This window comes from Chiloscyllium plagiosum, unplaced genomic scaffold, assembly GCF_037043375.1.
Source record: "Chiloscyllium plagiosum isolate Xiang-an unplaced genomic scaffold, Cpla_swu_hap1 HiC_scaffold_24, whole genome shotgun sequence".
NCBI classification, from domain to species: domain Eukaryota; kingdom Metazoa; phylum Chordata; class Chondrichthyes; order Orectolobiformes; family Hemiscylliidae; genus Chiloscyllium; species Chiloscyllium plagiosum.
In genome coordinates this window covers 50,862,015-50,875,052 of record NW_028270162.1, presented here as the reverse complement: position 1 = coordinate 50,875,052, position 13,038 = coordinate 50,862,015, and the positions used below count along the sequence as shown (strand labels likewise).

General features: G+C 42.1%; 1 protein-coding gene across 4 annotated transcripts in view; it reads left to right on the top strand.

The window, feature by feature from the left end:
* Positions 1-13,038, top strand: part of LOC122562796 (oxysterol-binding protein 2-like) — a 343,122-nt gene that overhangs the window by 40,113 nt on the left and 289,971 nt on the right. For 2 of the 4 annotated variants that reach the window (XM_043715996.2, XM_043715995.2), the window contains exon 2: positions 4,714-4,785. The exons of 1 other annotated variant lie outside the window; for it this stretch is intronic. In XM_043715996.2, coding sequence (XP_043571931.2) covers positions 4,714-4,785 — 72 coding nt within the window. The remainder of the gene's footprint in view (positions 1-4,713; positions 4,786-13,038) is intronic. One more of the 4 variants, XM_088000162.1, reaches the window with a different exon arrangement.

The following is a 13,038-nucleotide window of genomic DNA, read 5'->3' as shown; positions in this document are numbered from 1 at the left end:
TTCCATTCTTGTCCATATGCTTATTCAATGACCATTTAAATGTCCTTAAAGTTGGCGAGTCTACTGCTGTTGCAGGCAGTGCGTTCCAAGCCCCTACCACACTCTGAGTAAAGAAACTACCTCTGACATCTCTGTTTTTTATAACTTCTCAATTTAAAGCTAGTCCCCTCTAGTTAGCCGTCACCATCCAGAGAAAGAGGCTCTCGCTGTCCACCCTATCTAACCTTCTGATTATCTTGTATGTCTCAATTAAATCACCTCTCAACCTTCTCTCTAACAAAAACAGCCTCAAGTCCCTCAGCCTTTTCTCAGAAGACCTTCTCTCCATACCAGGCAACATCCTAGTAAATCTTCTCTGAACCCTTTCCAAAGCTTCCACATCCTTCCTATAATGCAATGACCAGAACTGTACACAATACTTCAAGTGCAGTCGCACCAGAGTTTTGTACAGCTGCGACATGATCTCATGGTTCCGAAACTGAATCCCTCTACCAATAAAAGTTAACACACTGAATGTCACCTTAACAACCCTATCAACCTGGGTGGCAACTTTCAAGGATCTGTGGACCGGGACACCGAGATCCCTCTGCTCATCTACACTACCAAGAATCTTACCATTAGCCCAGTACTCAGTCTTCCTGTTACTCCGACCAAAGTGAATCACCTCACACTTTTCTGGTTCAAAGTCCATTTGCCACCTCTCAGCCCAGCTCTGCAGCTTTTCTATATTTCTCTGTAACCTACAATATCCTTTGTCACTGTCCACAACTCTACCAACCTTAGTGTCATCTGCAAATTTACTAACACAGCCTTCTATGCCCTCATCCAGGTAATTTATAAAAATGACAAACAGCAGTGAACCCAAAACAGATCCTTGTGGTACACCAGTTGTACCTGAATTCCAGCCAATTTCTGATCCAAACCACTAAATCACCCTCAATCCCATGCCTCTGTATTTTGTGCAATAGCCTACCGTAGGGAACCTTATTAAACGCCTTACTGAAATCCATATACACCACATCAACCGCTTTATCTTCATCCATCAGTTTGGTCACCTTTGTGCCACTCAGGTGCCAGATAATGACTATCTTCAACAAGAGAGAAGCCAACCCTTATCCCTTTGACATTCAAAGATATTACTGAACACCCCACTATAAACATCCTGAGGGTTACTATTTACTAGAAACCGAACAGTGGGCAGTAGCCTAATGGTATTATCGCCTGATTATTAATCCGGTGACCCAATAAAATTGTGTTCAACTCCCATCATGACAGATAAAACCACCATCACCCCCACCCCATTCGCTTTCCGTAAAGACTGTTCTCTCCGTGACTACCTTGTCAGGTCCATGCCCCCCCCCCCCCCCCCCAACAACCCACCTTTGCCTCCCAGCACCTGCCCCTGCCATCGCAAGAATTGCAAAACCTGCGCCCACACTTCCCTCCTCACCTCCGTCCAAAGCCCCAAAGGAGCCTTACACATTCATCAAAGTTTCACCTGCAACTCCCACTCTGCTGAGGACATAGAGGTCCTGGGGCCTCCTCCGTTGACACTCCCTCCCCACCCGACACCTGGAGAAAGAATGCCTCATCTTCTGCATCAGGACCCTGCAACCCCAGGGCATCAGTGTGGATTTCACTAGTTTCCCCATTTACCCCCCCCCCCCCCCCGTTCCAATCTTCCAGCTCAGCACTGTCCTCATGATCTGTCCTATCTGTCCATCTTCCTTCCCACCTATCCGCTCCACCCTCTTCTCTGACCTATCACCTTTTTCCCCCTACCTCCATCCACCTATTGCACTCTCAGCTACCTTTCCCCCAGCCCCAACCCCCTCCCATTTATCTCTCTACCCCCAAGGCTCCCAGCCTCATTCCTGATGAAGGGCTTTTGCCTGAAACGTTGATTTTCCTGCTCGTCGGATGCTGCCTGACCTGCTTTGCTTTTCCAGCACCACACTCCTGACTCTAATCTCCAGCATCTGCAGTACTCACCTTCGCCTAGATAAAACCATTTGTTGGAAAACCTAACTAGTTAATTCGTCCCCTTAGGGACAAAAACCAAAGTCTTGCCTGGTTTGACTTGCATGGGAAAGGAGACCTACAGAAATATATTTGATTCTTCACTGCCATCTGGGTAATTAAAAATGGGCAACAAATGCTGATCTGATTAGCAATGCCCAAATCGTAAGAACAAATGAAAAAATGTTACTGAACATTTCAGTTCAGTCTTAATTATTAGTAAAGTGAGGGAATGGTTCATCAACAGTGCTATCGCATAGCATTTGCTCAGCAAAACCCTGCTGACACTCATTGTGGATTCTGCCAGGGCCACTTGGGTGGGGTGAGAATGATTGCCCTGTATGCTGAAGCAGCATTCAATTAAGTCCAGTATCAAGGAGCAAAACTGGAATCAGTGGGAATTTGGGGTGAGGGAGTCTTCATTGCATACCCAGTAAAAAGGAAGATTGATGTGGTTGTTGTGGAATAATCATCTCAGTTCCATCTCTGCAAAACTCCCTCAGGCTAGTGACCTAGTCACAACCATCTTTAACTACTTCCTCACTGATTTCCTCTCCGTCATATGGTCCGTGGAGGGTTGTTGCTCATGATTGCACAATCCTCTGCACCATTCATGACTCCTCAGAAACTTAAGCAACTTGTGTTCATATGCAGCAAGACCTGAAAAACAAGTAACAGTTGAGCCATGAGTGCATGCAATGACCTAGAGTAAATCTAACCATTGTTACTTGATGTTCAATGCCGTTACCATCAATGTATTCTCCACTAACAAATTGAACAGGAACTGACTTTAAATACTGTTGCTACAAGAGCAGGACAAAGACTGGAATTCTGCAGCAAATACTCACGCTGAACGTCCCAGAATATGTCCACCATCAATAAGACACAGGTCAGGAGTGTAATGGGTATTTGAGTCGCAGTTTGATGCTGGAAAGGCACAGCAGGTCAGGCAGCATTTAAGGAGCAGGGGAATAGATGTTTTGTGCATAAGTCCTTTGATGGGTATTTGCCCAGATAGGTGCAGCTCCAACAACACTCTAAGCTTGCACCTTCCAGGGTAAGGCAGCCTGCTTGATTGGCACCAATTCACCACCTTGAACATTCACCCCCTCTACCACCAACCTGCAAGATGCCCTGTAACACCTTGCTGAGTTTCCCCTCAGAGCAGTTTCTGAACCTATGATCTCTACTGCCTATAAGGACAAGAACAGTAGATGCAAGGGACCCCACAGCAATTATTACCAGCAGTGCCACTGTTGTTAGGCAGCCCATTTGCCTATGGGTATTTGAGGTCGTTAAGTCGGCAACGAATGCTAACTTGAGGGCCCCATCATGTTTCTGCATTTAACCAATGTAGGGGGTGGGGGAGTCTCTGACCGTTCTTTCTCCTTTATCACTGCAACTTTCCATCCAAGCAACATGCCATCCTTTTACTTTGAACTATATCGCTGCCCCTTTATTGTTGCTGGATAAAACTTCTGGAACATCATTCGTAATAATGTTGCGTGTATCCTTGCATTTGAAAGACTGCAGCAATTCAAGAAACGGTTCCCCATCAGCTTCTGAAGGGCAGTTTGGGATGGGCAATTATTGCTGATTTAGCCAGTGACATCCAGAATTCCTGAATGAATCTTTTTTAAAAAAAAACTTATTTAGATAATAGATAATCATTGCAACATTCATGATATGATAAATCAGAAATAAAAACTGAAAATACTGTAGGTACTCAGCAGGGCTGACAATAGCAGTGTTAAGATTTGGGAAATGATTGAAACTAGTTCAGAAGTAGGAACAAAAGAGAGTAAAAAATAAAATAGAGGATGGAAGGCAGGAGCAATAAAATGACAAAAGAACTGTTGATGCAAGGCAAAAGGGGATGGAATGGGAAACATCAAGAAAGTCTCCTTGTTTGTCATTGACTCAATAACACTAAAAGATGGTCTTGAGATGTAATGGCAGTTGCAGGGGGGAAAGAAATGGGAGCAGTGGTAATGATGTGAAATTGTTGAACTTGACCCAATATCCCAAGGTGCTTATCAACTGATGGGAACTACTCTTAGTATTTAGTTTAGACTTCCTTTCCAAATGTTCATGGAATATAAATAAGTAGTCAGGAAGATCAAAAGGTTGTGAAAATTAATTGCATGTTTGATTCTAGAACAAGGGTCATTGATTGAGCTGTATAGAGCATGTAAACCTTTAATCTGCACTAAACAAACTAATCTTGGTCAGGCCAGTGGTAAAATGCTACATCTGACTTCAGCATTAATGGACCAAGAAAGGAAAGCCAGAGATTTCCAGTTTCCATTGATGCCATGATTTCCAATGAACTGTGTAAAGCTGACACAGGTAAGTATCTTGGCTGTGATTCCAGCCTATATAACAATATTTAATATTTAAATAGATAATGGTGAGTTGAACATTGACTTAAAGCAGTGGATATAGAACTTTACCATACCGAGTATCAGATGCTCAGGAGGAGGAAGGAATAAAATTGTGGAAGAGACAACCCATTCAGAAAGACTACTCTGAGGTGGAAGAAAAGTAGTTGCAAGTTACCTGCTGTCCAGAGTATTTGCTGGTGATTTCACTCCATACTTAAACACTGCATGTCCTTTTCTGCATGCAAGAGTTGAACATTTCCTTTTATAATTAATTTGAATCTCTGACTTTTCTTCCTCCTTTATTCCTCAGCAGCACCTGCTCACCATCATGCAGCGGCCTTCATCCAGGAGGGGGGCCGATGGGAGGCACACTTGCAATGGGGTGAGCAGATCATTTCTGTTTCTAATCTGAAGCCCTGGTTCATAACTGTTAACTTTTATTCTCAGCAATCAGCACCACTTCCAGAACTGATGTTGGTACCTAGTTAAGAAGAACCTTTGTTCCGCATGAACTATTGAGCAGCTTGAGCGCATGCTTTTTTTTGAGTATTTGATTGTACAGCAATAGTCGTTGAAATGCTCCATGCAAGAGATTTTTATACAGGGATTATGAGATTGAATTAGGGGTGTGTGACACACCAATCACCTCCTTCCCCTTTTACTATAGCAGTGACCAACACCAGGCTCCAGTCTCTCAAGGGCCTCTCAAGGAATTGAGTCTTGGTGATGTTGGAAATGTAAAGTCAACTGTGATTGTAACAAGGTCAACCAGCTAGATCTCATTGGATTGGAGTTTCCTGATTGGGGCTGTAATCTAGTCCAATCAGGGAGCTCTGGCTGATATATAAAAAGTGAGTGTCAGAGATACTGACAGTCTGGTAGCTGACTCTGATGACTTGGTGCTGGGATACTCTCCTCTGTGGGGTTATTTCAGTGGCAACAAGGATAAAGCATGATCCTGAAGAAACACACTCACAACAGTTGTTTTGAGTTGGAGTATGCATTTACTTACATCATGCCTTTGTCAGCAAGTTTGATTAGTTCAACCCTGTTGTCAAGAACTGAGTCCAATACGTGGAAAGAATGCATTGTATTTTCGAGTAAATGACATTGTGGCAAATGAAAAACATTGACTAATTTTCCTGATGGCCTGTAGAACTGCAGCTTTTTCAGTCATGAGGAGTCTGGCTTTCCTGAGGAACGAGATTCTTTTCAGGAATTGACTGACACAGATAAGGAATATTACGATCCCAAGTCACCTCTAATTCTGAGTCACCATAGCTTTTACTTGGCGATTCGAGAACCAGAGGACCCCACATTGGGCTTTTTGACCAGGTTAAGATAACTGGCAAAAGCCTGAGAATTTGGTTTAACCCTTAATGAGATGTTTAGGGGTTGTCTAGTATGTGGGATTAATGATGTCACAATGCAAAAGGCCTATTAGCTGAAAACTAACTGGATTTCAATCAGGCAGTACAACTGGCTTTATCATGGGCATTTGGAACGTATGAATTGTAGGGTATTCTGGGAGTGGACACCCTTGCCAGTCTAACTAAGCTTGGGGAATACCATTTGAGTAAAAGCAATTGCCTAGCCTCATTCAGGACCGACTATGATCAGAGGGACTCTAGGGTGAACCACAACAAAGCCAAACCTTGGCCAAATGGTTAAAATGTTCTTCAGGATCCTGGCTGGCAAGCCATTGTAGTTGCTGCCTGTATGCAGACTCGCGATAGCAAAAATGTGCTACTAGAAGCAAATTGAGTAAGATAAATCACAGGTGGCTATCCAGAAGAGATCATACCCTGCATCTGGTTTGGAGGAGTTACGGTTTTTAGCAACATCAAAGTCAGAGCCAATCAAGATAAATATCTGGTTAAATGGTCATCCGGTTCTAATGGAGGTCGATACTGCCATAGCCATATCACTGAATCGGTTTTTAATAAAGTTCGCTTTGAATTCCACCCCTTAACTTTGAAGAAGAGTTCAGCTGGGCTGAACCTAAACAAGGGAACCTTTTCAAATTTAGGGTACAACTTCAGTTCTGATCTCTTATGCAAAGCAGTTACCAATGATTGTAGTAAAAGGCTTGGGCTCAAGCTTGATGGGACAAAATTGGTTGAGAGAGATCTACCTAGATTAGTTCAACACTTTTCAATTAGAAAATGGCTGCCTGAATGAAGTCCTAATTAAATACCTAGAAGTCTTCTAGGACGGTCTAGGGACTATCGGAGGAGCCAAGGCCATCTTGAATGTTGACCAGGAAGCAATTCCCTGATTCTGCAAGGCCTGCCCAGTGCCATTTGCCTTATGGTCAAAAGTAGAGGCAAAAATCAAAGGCTTGAAAATGAAGGGATCATCAAACTAGTCCTGTTCATAGAATGGGCAACACCAGTTGAATGAATTTTGAGCCTGACAGGTTGGATTAACTTTTTGGGGATTTTAAACAAATGGTAAACCATTTATCCAGTTGGATAAATACCCAATATGTTGGTTGGAGGATTTATTTGCAAACCTGGACATGATGCATGCTTATTTGTATTTAGACCAGGATTCCCAGAAATATGCTACAATTAATAAGCATAAGGACTCATACCTCCATTAGAGAGTACCATTTGGGATATCGTCAGCCAACCTCAGCAGATGATGGAGAACATTTTTCAATGTCTCCCTCAGGTTGTCGTTTACCTAGATGATATCCTGATAACAGTAAACTAGTAGGGAATGTTTGGAGACCTTGGACATGGTCCTAAGATATTTTTCCAAGACACGTATACACCTATGAAGGGAAAAATGCATATTCCAGCCTCCCCATATGGCCTACTTGGACTACAGAGTTGACAAGGCCGGGTTACACCCGTTGGAAGATAAAGTGAGAGTGATCAAAGGTGCCCCGGCTCCCACAACTGTCCAGGAGCTTAGGTCATTTCTTGGGCTGTTAAATTATTATGGAAAGATAATTTTGATGTAGTGGTGCCGATGTTGGACTGCGGTGTACAAAGTTAAAAAATCTCATCAGGTTAAAGTCCAACAGGTTTATTTGGAAGCACTAGCTTTCAGAGCGCTGCTCCTTCATCGGGTAGCTGTCATACATAACCTGGCATCCATGCTGGCACCTTTGCATCAACTCCTAAAAAAGGGTCAGCCTTGGAAATGGTTATATAGATGAGCACTAGATTTCAATGAAATAACGAAACAGCTATCATCCTCCAAGGTGTTGGCACACTATGATCCCAAGAATAATCTGGTATTGACATGCAATACCTTCCTGTATGGCATCGGGGTTGTATGATCTCTGAGGTGGTCCAGTGTAGAGGACTTATGCATGCTGGACTTTGGCAGAGCATAAATATGCCTAGATAAACAAAGAAGGATTGGCAGTCATATTTGGATTCTGGAGTAGAGTGGTGTTGGAAAAGCACAGCAGTTCAGGCAGCATCCGAGGAGCAGGAAAATTGACGTTTCGGGCAAAAGCCTTTCATCAGGAATACAGGCAGAGTTCCTGCTCGGATGCTGCCTGAACTGCTGTGCTTTTCTAGCACCAGTCTACTCCAGAATCTGGTTTTCAGCATCTGCAGTCATTGTTTTTACTTAGTCATATTTGGAAGTTCCACCAATACCTTTTGAGGGACAAAACTTTGTGAGAATCACTGACCACAAACCCGTACTTAGTCTGTTTTAAAGGGGACTGGAGGGTTTGAATTATGAGGAGAGGCTGAATAGGCTGGGGCTTCTTTCCCCGAAATGTCTGAGGCTGAAGGGTGACCTCATGGAGGTTTATAAAATCTTAAGGGGCATGGATAGGATGAATAGCCAGGGTCTTTTTCCCAGCTTAGAGGAGTTCAAAACCAGGGGTCGTATTTTTAAGGTGAGAGGCAACGTTTTAAAAAGGACACCAGGTGCAACTGTTTTGCTGCACAGTAGTTCATGTGTGAATGAACTGCCAGAGGAAGTGGTGGATGAAAGTACTGTTACAACGTTTAGAAGACATTTGGATAAGCACATGAATAGGAATGCTTGAGTAATTTGGACCAAATGCAGGCAGGTAGGACTAGTTTAGTTTGGAAACATGGTCAGCATGTACTAGTTGGACGAAGGGTCTGTTTTCATGCTCTATGACTTTATAAGTTGTGACTGGTGGCTAGGCTTGGTGGCATTGGTGGGGAAGTGTCCAGGGTGCCAACAAGGACAAAAATTACTGCCAGCAGCTCCCCCATATCCATGGGAATGGCTGCGTAAACCTTGGACACTATTCAATGTCGATTATGCAGATCCTTTCATGGGTTCAATATTGTTTAGTCGTTGGAGATGCCCACTGAAAATGGTTGGTTGTGATATTCATCAAACACTGGGTCAGTGACAGAAAAACTTTGCAGTCATTTTCAACAAGTGGAGTCCTGGAAATGTTGGTTACAGGTAACACGCCATCATTGACCAGCCAGGAATTTGGTTATTTCTTAAACATTGAATGGGATTCAATATATAACTCGAGATATTCAACGCTCAACATATATTAAACATATAATTCAATATATTCAATATTCAACATATATATTCAAAATGTTCAATGCATTCAACATATAAGGACAGCTCCATACCTCCCATCAATGGTATGGCAGAAAGAGGAGTCCAGACTTTAAAGACGGGCTTGAAGAAACAGCCTACTGCCTCATTTAATACCAAGCTGTCACGGTTCTTACTGGATTATAGGATCACCTACATACAACTACAGGGATAGCTCCTGCAGAGAAGACTCCCCACCAAGCTAAGTCTGATCTTCCCAGAGCTGCAAGGAGGGTGAAACAGCATGAAGAATGCCAATGCCAGGCACAGGACTCCTCCAGTTGAGAGAGAGAGAGAGAGAGAGAGTTTGATACAGGGAACAAAGTTTGGTTTGAGAATCATGGAAATGGCCCTGCATAGGTAAGAAGCCTGGTTGACGCAAGGTGAGGAGCAGTGATGTATAAAATTTGGGTAGGTATGACGTTTGTAAATAAGCATGGGAACTATACAAAATTCACAAACCAGGTGGGTCTAAAGTGTGCCCTGCCCCTTGGAAAATTCATAAATGCTGCTGGAACCTGTGAAATCACCTTCTCCATCAAGCGTAGTAGAGTCCTCAGAATCTGAGATGGACATGATGGATGTAGCTGCCTTGATGCCTTTGCTTCTGGAAGAAGAGAATGAAATTCAACCAGGATGCTCCTGGCAAAAGAGTCACAAGCTGCCTGTATCGGATGCTAAGTTGGAGGAACCTGACCAGGTGCTAAAATGCCCCAGGAGGCTCCTCGAGAAAAAGAAAAAGGACCAGCCTTTGTCTGCAGACTCGGGGGGTACTGTTAATCTGGTTCAGTTAGGGAGCTCTGGCTGACAGATAAAAACGGTGAGTGTCAGAGATGCTGAAACTCTAGTAGCTGACCCTGAGGCAGTGCTTTAGTTAAGGACTGTTCATGTGTAAATAAAGGGTGACTTAGTGATGTGATAACACCTCTGAGTTGCTTCTTTCTTATATTGTGCTCTCCTCAGTAGCAGCAATGTCACTCATCAGCACTGACATCAGTTGAGTATCATCTGTAAATGTACCTTCTGTATTCAATTCAAACTGTACTCACATGATATTCTCAGAAACGTGATAAGATTATCACCAATAACATAGGGTCTTAGCAATGGTGTGTAACTTTGTTTATTATGGATTTTACAAGTGTCCGTTGCACAGTCATTTGCATGAATATGCCATAGTTAATTCACCTTGTTAATCTAAAAGTTTTTAAAATCTCAAGTCACGGTGATTTGTCTGTACTCTTATGGTAATCCTTCTCTTGGTCTAATGTACCAGTTTTCATTATTAAAATTAATGAATGTTCAGGCGTTTTTTTTTAAAAACAAGATTGTTGGGCATTGCTGAGGTGGGATTCTCCAAAATTCCATACATATTGACAGCACAAAAAATGAATAAAACTTGCATTTATATATAATTTTTCATGACTTGAGGACATACTACAGAATCATAGATGTGGTACAGTGGAGAAGGAGGCTATTCAGCCCATTGAATTTGTACCAGCTCAACAAAGGAGCAGCATGACTTAATGCCATTGTCGAGTCTTTTTCCCAGCTTTGCATATTGTTTCTATTTAAATTATCATCCAATACTTAAAGCATTGTAATTTACAAATCCCAAAGTACCTTGTGGAGTGGAATCATTATTGTACTGTAGGAAAATGCACAACTAACCTGACCTACAGGCAACAGTGTGATAATGATCAGCAAATTTGATTGATTTATGTTAGTTAAGGAGAAAAATTTGACAAAGAAATTGGGAATAAATCTCCTGATTTGTCTTGAAAAGCACTTAGATCCTTTTATATGTTCATCTGAGGTGGGACTGGAGCACATGAAAGCCAGCATCTCCGACAATACAGCACTGGAATGTCAGCCTGGATTTCATGCTAGAGTCACAGAGACTTTACGCACCTCTCTCGATTTGAGCGCACAGTGATGAACATTCAGCTCATTGCGTCTCTGCGTGTCATTTTGTGATCAGAAAGTTAAACCAGCTATCCTGTTCTCTACCTCGAGCTCTACATCCACCCTTTCCTTAATAATTATCAACTTTTTTTTTAAAAAGAGGACTGCGACAAAGATGAAATAAGGCAGGGTTAATTTCGGTGGCAGGCTGGAAAAAATTCTGTGCGGTGCCAATGCAATGGAGAACCTAAAAATATGAAAGAAAGCTCTAACAGATTGGAGAGTGACCTTGTGTGACTGAAAGAATAATGGAGGGCTGACTAGCCCCTGCTCAACAGCAAGCCATACCTTATGGATTGTGACCCAAGCTCATTTTGAAGAATACACAAAGATTGGAGTTAAAAAGACAGTTTCAACTCTACTAGAATAGGCTAGTAAGACTAAACGTTTCCATGTGTACCAGCCTAGGTTTGCATATTAGCATTCTATGAAAGTCAGTCGAAGAACTGTCCCCTAGTCACTTCTGTATTGCAGGTAAAGAGTGCCTTTCTCTCAGCTAGCTAGTAGCCAGACTAAAGAGGAACAGGACAATAAAATGACTCTATCATATACCTTGAATGCTGGACTTCAATTACAGTTTAAATGAATCAAAACTACAGAATCTCAATGTTTGAAAAACTAAGGATTGCAAAACCAATGCGATAAATCTCCACTTCAATAGCCACATCCTAAACTATCTGTCCTTTGGAAACTGTGTGTGTGTGTGTGTGTGTGTGTGTGTGCTTTGTAAGACATATGCTCCAGGTACCAAGGGGTCCTGTTTAATATTAACACTATTGCAACACACTGAGGATGGGTGAACAAAGAAAGGGAGCCAGTTCATCCTTTCTTGCCCATTCCACCTGGAACCATAATGAATGGGGAACTTTGTGCAAGGCTTGATCGTAATACTCATCATCACTTTGCTGATGAATAAGTTGCTGGTTGTATCAGAGATGCACTTGCTTTCCCAATTCGTAAATACAGGCCGTTCTCCTCTCACATCATAGTTGTGTTCCAGCAAAACCTCGCTTAATATAAAATTGCTAAATAGAAATAATGGAGCCTATAGGAAAAATGGGATGGGGCAGACTGGCAAAAAATATCACCAACGATCACTCAAAAATCACCCATAAGTTTAACACAAAAGTAGTGCAGCCTGAATGAAGGTATAAATCGTACTCCTCCACAAAATAAAAGCAAATTTAACACAGTACATTTAAGGTAGACTCCCTTATTGCTGTTAAGTGAGTATATTCTCTCCTTTATGCTCAAAATGCTTTATAACATCTAGCTTCTTTTCCAGTGTGATAGCCTTTTGTATCACCACCTGCAATTGTATCACCAGGACACTTCCAGCTAACGTTCTTGTCATTGTTTTTTTGAAAAATTGGAGGGGCACAGGTAACCTAGGAGTAGTGTACCTTTCACAGGAAGCTGCTCAATGTATCTCCCTCAGAAAACTACTCTCTGTACAGTACCTCTCACAACTGCTCTGTCAGCAGCTGACACTGGTGCATGTGCAGAACAGCACGAAGATCAGTGCAAGCATAGACTGAGCGGAAATTTCACTGACATCAGCGCATGCGCAGAAAGAAATGTACTAAACAATCATGTTGGAATTGCGTTATTGCAAGCAGAGGTAAGCGTTCTCGAAAATATCGTTCCTTAATTCATCAGCAACATTATAAACAAATCATGCTGCTGGAATGCACGTTACCTTTCATGGCTGTGCCATCCTCTCACATTTAGTAAATGTTGTTCCCTACCACACTGCTGGTCTCTATTGTATTAATGAGAATTGTATACACAATACATTTAAGTACTTAAGACAGAAATATTGACTTAGTTACTTTGTATCTTGTATTTTTTTCTGAGTAAATAACAAGGGGAATTGATGAAGTTGGTGCTGTGGATATCGACTACATAGATCACAGTAAGACATTTGACAAATTCCCATGTAGCAGACTAGTCAGAAAGTTAAAGACCACACAGTATAGGGAAACGTGTTTTAATTTACATCCAAAATTTGCTCAGCACGGATTTATTAATTCTACATTTGTTTCACCAACTTCATTATCACAATGGTACATTTCCCTCATCTTTTTACAGGCTGAACAACATTAATTTG